General features: G+C 42.7%; 1 protein-coding gene across 7 annotated transcripts in view; it reads right to left on the bottom strand.

Annotated features, from left to right (window-relative positions):
* Positions 1-13,968, bottom strand: part of LOC131102734 (RNA binding protein fox-1 homolog 2-like) — a 37,886-nt gene that overhangs the window by 15,963 nt on the left and 7,955 nt on the right. For 5 of the 7 annotated variants that reach the window (XM_058048235.1, XM_058048236.1, XM_058048237.1 and 2 more), the window contains exons 2-6: positions 11,191-11,241; positions 2,108-2,299; positions 1,681-1,854; positions 1,452-1,505; positions 483-575 (exon numbers count right to left, since the gene is read on the bottom strand). In XM_058048235.1, coding sequence (XP_057904218.1) covers positions 483-575; positions 1,452-1,505; positions 1,681-1,854; positions 2,108-2,299; positions 11,191-11,241 — 564 coding nt within the window. Of the gene's footprint in view, positions 1-482; positions 576-1,451; positions 1,506-1,680; positions 1,855-2,107; positions 2,300-6,486; positions 8,604-11,190; positions 11,242-13,968 lie in introns of those variants that run through there. The other 2 variants (XM_058048238.1, XM_058048240.1) reach the window with 2 other exon arrangements.

Here is a 13,968-nt window from a genome sequence, read left to right as displayed (position 1 = left end):
GAAACACAGAATTCATCGTACACTTGGGAGGGAATTAAGAGCATCCAACAGCAATCTACCCATGCATTACACTTTCACTGCATTCCCCTCGTGCCCTCGGGTGCCAACCACAAAGACATCATTCCAATTTCTGGTGAAAAGTTCTATCAGTGTGGCTACACAAAGAAGCAGAAGAGGGAACAGCTTCCAGAGGGAAAAAAAAATGCTGCAGAGGAAAAGTACCCCAGCATGCCTTACGTAATGTGTTCTTGCACCCCCAATCATTCTCACCACAAATTAAAAAAAAAAACAATGAAAAAAGAAAAGAAACATTTTTTCAAACATAATACAGAGAACCAGGCAGTGGGATTACTAATGGGCTGCATGAGAGCATTACATAAAAGGGAGGGTGCTAGCTATCTAGCAATCAGTGGTCCTACAGAGTTAAAATGGCAGTGAAGAGAGGACAGAAGAGTGCGGCGGACACGGATGGGGGAAATTACCTCAATCTTACGACCTTCCACCAACGTGCCATGGAGCTTTTCTCTGGCTTTCTCTGCGTCTGCGCTGTTCTCAAATGTCACAAAGCCAAAACCCTGTGGCACACAGCGCCGGTCAGTGAAGTACACGTCATGAGAGCATGTGCAGAAGCTTGAAGTTTTGTAATACGTTACACCAGGGGTGCTCATTAAGTCGATCGCGATCTACCGGTCGATCGCGGCGTGACGTTAAAAAAATATCATCCTAGCATCAATGCCGTCACTTGATTGATATACAGGGCAGCCATTCAGATGACAACTGAATGTTGCCCTTCGGGTGACCAATCAAATCAAACAACGTCTCTAAGTGCGGCAGAACTTACGATGTCAGCCTATCATCCATCCCCGTTACTTGATTGACATACAGGACAACCAGTCAGATGACAACTGAATTTTGACCTTTAGGTCACCGCTCATGCGTAAACCACGATGCAAAGTGCTAAGCTAGTCGGCTAATTGCGTCACATTTTAAGCCCTCGCTAAAGTTTATGGTCACTAAAATGAGTGAAGTAGCTGGACCAAGTAAAAAGGCAAAAACATATCACTTCCATACGGAATGGGAGGTGGACTTTTTTTTTTTCACAATGTCTTTTTCGAAGTGCGTTTGCCTGGCTAACCTGGCTATCAGCAGCTACTGTCCGGACTATGCATCCCTGGCTGATTCAATTCAGTGCAAGTCATCAAAGTAAACTCAGGTAATTACAAAAAATGTTAATAGTTAATTATGTGTGTTTTGCAATATTGGCTCGTTTGGTTATGTAAGGTGCATCAACATACATTGTACGTACAAATAATCCTCAATACATTTGAAAATAAATAGATGTTTTGAATTTTTGTAGCGGGTAGATCATTTTGACTCGGTCATTTTAAAAGTAGCTCGCATGCTGAAAAAGTGTGAGCACCCCTGCATTACACTGTATTACATTACTATACCTTTGATCCCCTTTCATTGAAAATGATTTCTACATCCAGAATCTTCCCAAATTGCTGTGAAAAAAGCAGATGAAGTAAAGTAAGCAAGCACGCAAATAATAAATTGTTATGTATTATACAACTTCTTCACACTAGGGGTCAGTATTGTACAAAATACACACAATCTACATGCTCAATTAATAACACCGATATCCAGTGTCCTATAAAACACGGTCCCCGGATTACTTACCCCAAACATCTGCCTCAAATCAGGGTCACGGAAGCGGAAGGGAATGTTAGAAACATGGAGGCGTTTGGGGGTCCCTTTGGCCTCGGGGGAGTCGCCTCCAGAGCCTCCTGCTGATGCTCCCCCGGTGCTGCACTGTATGCCCGCGTCCCCCTGGGATGCCTCCTCGGTCTTACCCTGTGGTGGTTAGATGGAACGGGTAGACGGTTGAAGAATGCGATAAAAAAAAATTGCATTTAAATGAAGGCTACTTGTTTCCACAATAAAACATCTGCTTTATTCATGCATCCATGCATAGTCATTGCAACCAGCATATTTACAATCAGAAAGTCAGTATTAATGTATTAAATGTGGTGGTATGCAGGTTTATGGTTTGGACTTCTTGTGACCGTAACTGGCAGCAAAACCTTTGACACCACACGGTGCTTACATTGTCGCTGATGGCGGAGTCTCCGTTAGCGTCAGCGCCTACCTCAGCTGTGCCTTGACCCCCGGCACCAAACATGGCCCCGGGGCCAAATTCTGTCCCAGTGATCCCGTTCTGGGGAGGGGGCGGAGGAGGGAACGCTGTGAAGGCCGGCGCCACCAAGCCATCCTGTGCTCCTGTTGAATCCTGAGACCCCTGCAGGACAAGAGATTGAGAAAAAGTGAAAAAAAAAAAAAAGCACACGTGTTGGTTTTTGTAGGGGTGTGGTAGCTGCCTGGCTAATTTATTCTACTAATAGACTACCTTCACAAGCTCTCTCTGCTGTGCATTGCCCCTCCTTCTCTTAAAAGGAGTGTTTTCAGTCAGCCAAGCATGAAATATTTACGACAGACATGCATTATTAAGAGTTTGAAAATTCAATACACAGCAAGAGATAGAAATATGGTAATGGCACGGGCACATGCGATAAATATGGCAGGTGACAAGTTCATTGTGGAAAGTATTAATACTCGTCTCTGTGTTTCTTTTACAGTTGCATATAGTGCATAATAAATAGGTATCATCTCGTCCTGTGTTGCATTTAGTTGCCTCCCTCTTTAATTCTGGCATCGCTACAGCAGTCCTACCGGCAAGTACCCACCTACACATTTTAATAGCGGCGCCGCTGTGCGGGCCACAACAACTATATCTCCGATGTCTGACAGCAATATTGCTTGCTCGTATCATTTTGAAATACATAAACTCTTTATGGCAAGGAGAAAAAAAAAAAGGGGTGGGGGACGAGGTAGGAAGCTATAAAATGAGTAGACAGATTGAAAGTGCAGGACAAAAGTGGATATGAGGTGAGGACGGTATCAAACAGCATTAGCCACTTGGACTCCCCTCCGCTGTGGGGCTTGGGTGACGCCTAGAAACACCCGAGAGGCTTTTTAATTAGAGTAACTAAGATGCTTTGCCGTAAAGCAAATGAGCTCTTTTCCCTCCTCTCGTCTTCTCTAATCCCATACACAGCGAGTCCTCGCTGCATTTGCCGCAGTGACAGCCGCACTGGCTGTTGACAGCCAGCCGAGGATTAGACCCCGTCTGCACCACAGGCAGTTGCAGTTTTTCCGCATCCAAAAAAAAAAAAAGTGAAATCTCTAAGAGAATCATTGAAATACAGCAATTTACGTGACTATTAATTGTGTTGCTTTTTAATAAAAGAGTCGTCAGAAGACATTCAAACTCAGTCTCTCATGACCAGTTGACATCAAAACCCTAAATGTACTTGTTAGGGCACGCGAGCCTATAAACATGCACTAGCCTGTGTTGAGCTACGATAGGGCGGGCCCCATTCTGCACTTAAGACACAGACAAAAAAAAAAAAAAAAAAAAAACAACACACACTGCAAATCTGAAGGAGAGGATAGTAAGGGTGATTTATTTTAGCTAGCAAGTCACACTATGGTGTAGCGCTCTCCTGCAGAAAACATTGCTTCTAAAATAACAAGGTGCTACATTATTCATATGGAATTGTCATGACTTAGCCAAACACATAAATTAAGTATGATTAAATATGTAGAATTATGGATGCACTGAAAAAAAAAAACAACATATTGGGAGTGCATCACCGTCTGCACAGCCTAAAATGGAAATCATATAGCGGGGGTGGAAAAAAAATAATGAAAAAAGGAAAGGGGCGTGGGATCAAAAGGAAAGGGATTATGGGAAATATTGACATGCTCTAATGGAGCTACGTCGGGTCTCAACAGAAGCGCTGCGGATGAATCTGTGGTATATTCTAAAAGAAAGTCAAAAGCAAGAAAAAAAAATGGACATTACAAAACAATCTGGACTTGCAGCTATTCCTGATTAGCTTTTCCTTCCCGCCTCACGCACACCCATGTTTTACCTGCGACACCATATGTTTTTCCACACACGGAACAGATGGGGTGGGGGGGGGCTTTTCACAGGAAACCTTCCAAGCGTGAGTGTAATGACTGTCTGCTGACTTGTCTGCTGAGCCACAGTAGAAGAACACAGCAGCCACAAAGACACCCACTATGGTGGTAATGCCACTCATACCACCTCAACCAAGTTGCCGGGGCGGAGGGACGGAAACAATGTTTTTAGCCACTTTGTTTCCAGCGACGCTAATTCCTTTTTCCAATGGTTGCTAAAGCACACCCCATTCCCAGGCCTTCCCGCTATTCCTATTCGTTCTTGCTTGCCACATGGGATAAAAGACAGCATGATTTCTTTTCTGATTTTTTTTTTAAAGCACTGCCAAGTACGTACACCTCAAACTTCTGCACTGTAATGTCCATCAAAAAACTGACCACTACCCATGTCCTTATATGGTCGTTAAAGCTCTCCGAGCTTCAGTCAGTGCTTCAGGCTTACATGTGGCAAAAGGTTGCTCTGCAACACGATTTAATATGGAAAGAAGAAGGTGTCAACAAAATGAAAAAGATGCACAACCATGCACAACCACATCTTGCACGCTTGAAAAGACACTAACATTTAAGGAAAACACCGAAAGAAAGTTGCAAGTGCTGGTACTTCTTTGCAAAACACCAATACTGCAAACTGGAATCGATTATTTGGATTTACATGATTATTACTGACGTAAAAATGTACTTTGTAAGATTCCTTTTTCAACAGAACAAAGGTACCACTAATTAAACTTAAGCATTTTCATCAAGCGGTATTCTTTAATATTGTACTTTCCATTTTCCATTTATGAAATTAATTGCTTTGTAACACAAATCCGGGCGGTTCTTAGTCAACACATCACTGGCCAGCTCCATACACCACAAACCTACTAAACCAAGACTTCAACCTACATAATTGGACTCTTAGGAAAAACAATCAGACTGCACTTCCGGAATAACAAACAAAAAACAGACTGTGTACATATATTTATACTGTAATCTATGTATATTTTGTATTTTCATTTTTTTAATAAATGTGTCTGCACCTACTTCATGAGGCTTCAGGCTACAGTATATGGACGGTTGATGCCGAGGTGGAAAAGTCAACTCGCATCCTATCCGGGATCTATAGTGCAGTTTGGTTAAGAGCTTTGGCTGTGTGTTTTAGTGAGCTGGATGGTGGTAGTCTTTTCTTTTCCGTGTAGACCCCTGAGGGTAGCACACCTGGGCGGGGCGCTCCCGTACAAAAATTCCATTCCTGTTCATATGTGACTAGCAAGCCTTGTGTAATCATTAGGGGCTTAGACGGGCCGTCTTTCCGTCAGTAAGTGATGGGGAGTACAACACAAACATGGCAGTTTAGCATCGATTCCAAGCGAGCTGCTCCCCTGTTTCACCTGCCGGGTGTGTTAAGACTGGTACCTGCAGACTGTTTGTTCAGTAGTTAAGCACCCCGTACTCATACGGATGAGTCGACTTGAAAATAAAGTACAATATGTCCGTCCCGTTAAATGTGGCATAGCTTATCTGTTACCTAAACCATAACACTAGTACTCACATTGTAATGCTGAGGACTCTACAGCAACTCATACCAGAAGTAAAAGCAATACGTAGGTGTCACCCGAAATAGGCAGCGGTACAATCACTTGGAGGCAGCACAGGATGAGGTGTGTTTTTTTTTTTTTTTGGTGATATGTGAAGATCACTCCCTGATGGAACATTTGAAGGGCGAAAAAGTGTTTAGCCTTCAGCTGCAATAGCCTATGGGGACGGAAAAATAGAGCAAGGGAGCGAGAGAGGGAACAACAGAGAGGCACAATGAGAAATGAAGAAAAGTTTTTGAAGGAAAACTTTTTCCCACTGATATACTGTATGACGGGGGCATTGAGTGTAAAAATGACATCCGATGGTTGTAATAATTAATAGCAGAAATTTGACCGAGATGACGTGTTATCACAACATTCTGCTAATTTCTATGTATGGCGATTGGGGTTGTGTTTCAATCATACACCACATGTATACAATACATATTTATATATGATGTCATATACAGTACATAGTCGTACACGGTGCATGCATGCCAACACGGTGCTACCTCGTTTGACTCTACCCACACCCCCCCCCCGAAGGAGCCCCAGACCAGAGAAGAGGACATGCTAGAACAGAGCCGTAAACAGGCTGTCTATCAAGCCATGAAGACACACCCACCATATGTTTAGAGCGGTCGAGCGTGCAACATCAACTGTATAAACAATGTACGCAAACAGTGGTGCGACAAGAGTAAAATGCGTTATTCTGCAAAGACAAAGCATCTACTACAACCTGTTGATGAGCCATAAGCTATGATTGGCAGTACCTTAGGTAGAAGGATCCTGAAAAGGCCTTCAGACTTCACTGACTGAAGCTAACGACAACGTATATTGATTTTCTCCAGACTTCTAAAACTAAACTAGCCGTTTAAGAACTTACCAGCAATGCGGTTGGGTAGTAGAGTCCCATCATGGTCTGACCTGGTAGAACAACTCTTGACCAGTTGTCCACTTTCACGTCCCCCTCCTGGTGCATCTCTGCCTCCCCCCCTGCTCCTCTCCTCGGCCTGTGCTCCAGGACCATGAGCTGACAACGGCTTCAGTCCACGTCCGTCTCGCCCATTCAAATTCTCCCTCGTCCTTCCCCGAGCCGGTGTCGCTTCTTCAACGCGCAAGCCTCGTCTGCCTGTCACTCTGCCTTTTTTTTTTTTTTTTCTCCCCCTCCTTCGTCTCACCGGCCGCCTCTGCTGCTCTAATTCCCCTGCAGGCCTTAGCGTCTCTCCACTCCTGACAGCCGGTCTCTCCTATCTCTCTCTCTCCTCTTCTCCTCTTTGCCGTGTCTGTCTATCATTCAGTCTCTCACGTTACACTGCTGCCCCTGCTTCCTCTTGTTCACGCCTCTTTTAAACTTCACCTCCCTCTGAGCCTCGGTTCCTGCAATCTATCCAAGCATCCGTGTAGCCGGCGAAAAACCTTCATTGGGTTGGAATCAGCAAGGATTCGCCGCAGTCGTCTCAAAGCAACCCCTGGCGAGGAGAAAGCGGGAGGCAAGAAAGGGCTGTCTTCTATTCACTCTGGCAGCGTGAGAGTACAGAAGGCGACCCCCACTGCATTGCAGCTTTTTTAGATGATTTATTTATTGCATGACAGCTCGTCAGCTCCAAAAAAGCAGCCATCGCTACTAGGCCGGTCTAAAGACGGCGAGCTGCGTGGGTGAGCTACAAGCTCTCCATGCTCTGCTGCAGCTGCCTTCAAAATACACATGAGAGCCTCACAAAAAAAACCAGGGAATACCGGCCGTGGTTCCGCTCTAAAACCCGGACAGGAATCTTTATCACACTGCAATGCGCCAATTTATTACGGCTGAGGCCCCCCCACACGTCCGAGCGGCTGTTTTGTTGCAGAGATGAGAGTGCAGTTCTGCGCACGGCGGTTTCATAAGGGATGGATGGAGCTCTGCGGAAAGAAGCCCTGGTGCCAAGCTTTCAGACATCTGCTGAGTGTGGCTGGAATTGGGTCCAAAAAGATGGGGGGGGAGCGGGATAAGTGATTGGAGGTGGTGGGGAAACGGAGTACTGGGTCCGCAGGAGCGGGGACAATGGGGCGGTGGATGTGATGGACAGATAACGGGATAAAGAGATAAATGGATAAAGGGCTGGGTGAAAAAAAAAAAAAGAGTGAGGGATGACAGGATTAGGGCTGTAAGTGAGGAGGATGAGAGGATGAATGGGGGATGATCTGAGGATTAAGCACACGGACTGAACTCTGCGATAAACACATGCACGTTATGTACACACAGATGTGCTGTAATCATATGCCGACTGAACCTTGGCTGGCAGGCGGCATCAAGAAAGACCCATCAGTTGACTCGCGCAGAGGCTTTCTTCCACAAACACAACGTTCCTCAGACAATCAATAGGCTGTGCTTCCATTTTGAAAGAAGCCTAAGCAAATATTGAAGATGGTCACGATGGCAAAATCTTATTTTATCATTTCTATACGATAGGAAAATAACTAGGGCTACTCTATATGTTGGCGTAGACGTAGAGGCGTAGACGTAGAGACACGAAAACGACCTAAGCGAATGTGCAGCTGCAGCATTTAACTCGCTAATCCAGCAAAGCGGGACTTGGTTTACTAACCAGCGATTTGTATATAGGAGTCTTATGAAACGAGAGCCATAAATGAAGACTAATTTGCACAAATAACTTGTAAAACCTTAAACAACAACAACCAAGCAGTGGGCAATTGAATCACTACAATTGAATACAGCATGAAAAAAAAAAAACATGAAAAAAAAGCAACAACGATACGGTGGAACCTCGCTTTTCTATGAAAATCTTTGCTAGAAATATGTAATACTTTTCATATATCGCCTATGTTATCGCACGGCCAAACAGTGCACCGAACAATCTAGAAACATCCACGCATTGGTGACTTAGTCTCTCAGTGAGAGCATTTGGGACCAATATATGAGGCGTTCAAGGACCGTCAAACAAAGTGGGAGCCACTTGCATAAACAAACAAAACAACATAAACAAGCAAAAACTGTATTTTTTTTTAAATACAAGAAACATCCACGCATTGGTGACTTAGTCTCTCAGTGAGAGCATTTGGGACCATATATATGAGGCGTTCAAGGACCGTCAAACAAAGAGGTAACCACTTGCATAAAACAACAAAACAACATAAACAAGCAAAAACTGTATTTTTTTTTAAATACAAGAAACATCCATGCATTGGTGACTTAGTCTCTCAGTGAGAGCATTTGGGACCAATATATGAGGCGTTCAAGAACCGTCAAAGTGGGAACCACTTGCATAAACAAAGAAAACAACATAAACAAGCAAAAACTGTATTTTTTTTTAAATACAAGAAACATCCACGCATTGGTGACTTAGTCTCTCAGTGAGAGCATTTGGGACCATATACGAGGCGTTCAAGGACCGTCAAACAAAGTGGGAACCACTTGCATAAACAAACAAAACAACATAAACAAGCAAAAACTGTATTTTTTTTTTAAATGCAAGAAACATCCACGCATTGGTGACTTAGTCTCTCAGTGAGAGCATTTGGGACCAATATATGAGGCGTTCAAGGACCGTCAAACAAAGTGGGAACCACTTGCATAAACAAACAAAACAACATAAACAAGCAAAAACTGTATTTTTTTTTAAATACAAGAAACATCCACGCATTGGTGACTTAGTCTCTCAGTGAGAGCATTTGGGACCATATATGAGGCGTTCAAGGACCGTCAAAGTGGGAACCACTTGCATAAACAAACAAAACAACATAAACAAGCAAAAATTGTATTTTTAAATACAAGAAACATCCACGCATTGGTGACTTAGTCTCTCAGTGAGAGCATTTGGCACCAATATATGAGGCGTTCAAGGACCGTCAAACAAAGTGGGAACCACTTGCATAAACAAACAAAACAACATAAACAAGCAAAAACTGTATTTTTTTTAAAAATACAAGAAACATCCATGCATTGGTGACTTAGTCTCTCAGTGAGAGCATTTGGGACCAATATATGAGGCGTTCAAGGACCGTCATACAAAGTGGGAACCACTTGCATAAACAAACAAAACAACATAAACAAGCAAAAACTGTATTTTTTTTTTTTAAATACAAGAAACATCCACGCATTGGTGACTTAGTCTCTCAGTGAGAGCATTTGGGACCATATATGAGGCGTTCAAGGACCGTCAAAGTGGGAACCACTTGCATAAAACAACAAAACAACATAAACAAGCAAAAACTGTATTTTTTTTAAATACAATAATGACTCATATTTCCAAAATGGATATGTATTTACATAATATTTGATGTAGTTATTTACAAATGTATGTTTTTAATGATTGGTCGGAGCAACAATGAAGTGCACCGCAGCACCCAGCAGAGGTGCTGATTATTTAGTCTGAAGAGGTGCATGACGTCAGCCTGGAAGTAGCACACCTCTCCCCAATGGCCCATCCCAACTTTATAGCTTTTGCAGACAAAAAATGTCATTCATAGATATTGTGAAATTAAAAACAGGCAATGTAAAAAAAAAAAAAACAAAACTATTTTACTACATAAAAATATAGTTATAGTATAGCAAAACAATTGAGACGGCACCAAGCTAGTGAAGACAGCTGCATAGATTAAAATGAGACTGAGATGAGCAAGCAAAAAAGATGTATGTGCAGCCGATCATTGTGTTTTTTTTTCTCTCCCAGCAGGGAAGCCATCTTAAATAACTTGCATTTCTGTTTTACCTTCTCACCTTTCTCTAAGAGTTGACTTTTGCTGCCCTGACAGTATTTAAAGAAAACGTGAACAGTAAAACTCTTCAGGTTCTGGCCTCTTTAAGCTCCTGCCACAGAATCTGAGAGCTGTATTCCCAAGAAAGGAGATGCTAAGCGTAGAGGAGGAGGAGAAATAAAGCATACGAGGGAGGAGGACATTTCTCATGTCGGGGCTGTGGGGGAGAAGCCACTCACAGACCAACACTTCCCTCCTGTGGCACCGCCAGAAAGGTGCATGTCCCAAACAAGCTCATATAAACAAAGCGAATGGCGAGCACACACACGAGCCCTTTTTCATTAGCGCACCAAAAATAGAAGTTGCAAATGCGGATTTATTCTCGCTCGAGCGCTAAACGTGAACCGCTGCACAGAAGTAGATAAGAAAATTGTGTGCCAGTCTTCCACGACGCTGCACACATAAGGCCCTCATTACTGAGCGCAATATCCATGGGGGGGGGGAATGCTTCCACTGACTTGGAGGGAATCGGATAGGAACAATATGAAACAGGACTGCAATGCACAATGTGTAGCGCGTACTGAGATGATAGCAGTATTGCGCTCTGCTTTCTGAGGGTCAGGCCTTTGAAAGAGAAGCTCAATCGCTAGCAGGTTCTTTCATCCTTCCCTCCGACGGGCATCATTCATGAGCTAGCAATGGCTGCACAGGCGAGGAATGAAAGGACTCCTGAGTGAGTTCATAGCAAATTCTGCTTTAAGACTATACAGGAAATGGGTGATCACCCAAGAACGCGTTACTACCGACGACAAGCAGTACCTTGATTTGGATTAATATGTTTTTTATGGATCATTTGAGAAAAAAGCTTTGCAAGAAGTCACTATTCTCTTACCTGACTATGAGGCGGGTATCCATGGAAACCGGGATTTAAGGGCTCATTGTTCTGCAAGAGAAGAGGGGAGAGAGTGCAGGTGGTGTTTAAGTGCATGTATTAGGTTAGGAGAGTCCACAACTTCATGCTTTTTTAGTTTTGGAGCCCACTTTTCATGTCAAATTAATGCTGAAATGCATGTGTGGAATCTACACACAAAAATGGGGAGAGGCGCCCACTCATATCAACCCTGCGCCGGTAGCCGTCAAACAAAGTGGGAACCACTTGCATAAACAAACAAAACAACATAAACAAGCAAAAACTGTATTTTTTTTTAAATACAAGAAACATCCATGCATTGGTGACTTAGTCTCTCAGTGAGAGCATTTGGGACCAATATATGAGGCGTTCAAGGACCGTCAAACAAAGTGGGAACCACTTGCATAAACAAACAAAACAACATAAACAAGCAAAAACTGTATTTTTTTTTTAAATACAAGAAACATCCATGCATTGGTGACTTAGTCTCTCAGTGAGAGCATTTGGGACCATATATGAGGCGTTCAAGGACCGTCAAACAAAGTGGGAACCACTTGCATAAACAAACAAAACAACATAAACAAGCAAAAACTGTATTTTTTTTTTTTAAATACAAGAAACATCCACGCATTGGTGACTTAGTCTCTCAGTGAGAGCATTTGGGACCATATATGAGGCGTTCAAGGACCGTCAAACAAAGTGGGAACCACTTGCATAAACAAACAAAACAACATAAACAAGCAAAAACTGTATTTTTTTTTAAATACAAGAAACATCCACGCATTGGTGACTTAGTCTCTCAGTGAGAGCATTTGGGACCATATATGAGGCGTTCAAGGACCGTCAAACAAAGTGGGAACCACTTGCATAAACAAACAAAACAACATAAACAAGCAAAAACTGTATTTTTTTTTAAATACAAGAAACATCCACGCATTGGTGACTTAGTCTCTCAGTGAGAGCATTTGGGACCAATATATGAGGCACTCATATCAACCCTGCGCCGGTAGCCAGTGTTGTGGTTAATTGTTCTGCAATTAATTTTAATTAGATTATTTCTGTCCCTTGCCCCCCTCCGTTCTCTCCATTACATTCACCCTTGTGTTACTTTGCCCCAGACGAGAGAAACTATTGTTTGCTGCAGAGCGAGATGATGTGGAGAAACAAAAGAAAGGGGGGGGGGGGGGTCGCAGAGCAAGAGTGGAACAATGGGGGAAAGTTAACTAAACGCTGATATTTTGACAGCAGCGAGAGAGATGACACGAGTGCAGTCCTGCCCGCTGGCGGGCCTTGCAGAGAAAACATGACCTCCTACTGAGACTCGAGACAGCAACGAGAACAAGGAGAAGTCAGGGAGGGAGAACGAGGAGAAGTGGAGGATTTGTAGATCTAAATCTATAAAAAGGACGGTATATGGGTTTCAAAGCTGTGTGCACAAAATGCGTCAGAAAGCGCTAAAGTTGGCCGAACGTGCCTTCTAAAGGAGAGTCAATAGACTTAACCCCCGTGGCACTGACCCCCAGCTTCCTCACTTCCGGGCTGCATTCACTCCCGCAATGAAGGGCAAGTGTCTGAGACAGGAGGTGACACGATGACAGTCCATTTGTCCAATTGAAATGCTGATTGAGGCAGCAAAGTTAATGCAAGGCAAGTGTGGCTTTTAAGCGTGTGCACGCAAAGACCAAAAACAGATGCTATGACGCACAGATGAATCACAGATTGAGCCAAGGGGTTAGCCAAGTTATTTACAAAAACAACATTAGCTACTCCCCTCATACATATTAGTAAGGAGGATTTTTTTTTTTTTTTGCAATACATTTTGTACTATATGCACCTGGCCAGACTAGCCGAAAGCCCCCCCCCAACCACTGCGACGTAATGTCCCATTTCCTGTACTGTTCATATTTCAAATGAGGGACAGTCGACCTGAAAGCGGATGTAAAGTATGGAGTATGGGATAGACCAGGGGTGGGCAAACTTTTTGACTCGCGGGCCGCATTGATATAAAAAAATTTCCGGGGGGGGGGGGGCAGACTATATATTTTACACGTAACAGTCCACCTGGTATTATTGTATCTGTAAAATTGTCATGCAATCTGCTATTATTATTTATTATTTTATATTTAAATATTTTAAAAATAATAAAATATTATAATAATTACAATAAAATTAAAATAATAATAATTATATTATTATGTAAAATATGCAAATATAACATTATTATTATATATAATTAATATAATAATTAGCATTAATATAATAAATATAATAATCATAATAGTTATAATAATAATATAATAATTATTATTTTAATTTTTATTATTATTATGTGCTTGTGTCTCTTTTTTCAGGAGACCATGTCAAACAACGACATTGATACAACCATCAAAAGGTTGGCTCAGGCCATGATGCCAGGTTGTATGTTGAGTTTAAATGAAATACTTTGGAAAGATTGGGCGGGCCGTATTCAAACACTTGGCGGGCCGGATGTGGCCCCCGGGCCGTAGTTTGCCCACCCCTGGGATAGACGACATATTGGAGTGCATCACGCACAATAGCTGTGTGGGGCCCCGCCCGAGGCGACCCGGCGGGGGCACCTGTTTTTGAACACTTTACCTCTTCAAACACACAAAGCTGAGTGCATAAGATGAATGCGGTGTTCTGCCATTATTAGAGATTTTAAATAAATCAAGAAAAAAATATTGGGAGAAAAGGTTTATACACAAAAACTGTGACGAAACCTTTTACAATTATTGACGC

This window comes from Doryrhamphus excisus, chromosome 15 (assembly GCF_030265055.1).
Source record: "Doryrhamphus excisus isolate RoL2022-K1 chromosome 15, RoL_Dexc_1.0, whole genome shotgun sequence".
In the NCBI taxonomy this organism is placed as follows: domain Eukaryota; kingdom Metazoa; phylum Chordata; class Actinopteri; order Syngnathiformes; family Syngnathidae; genus Doryrhamphus; species Doryrhamphus excisus.
The sequence above is the reverse complement of the archived record's forward strand: the minus strand, read 5'-3'. Positions and strand labels throughout refer to the sequence as shown.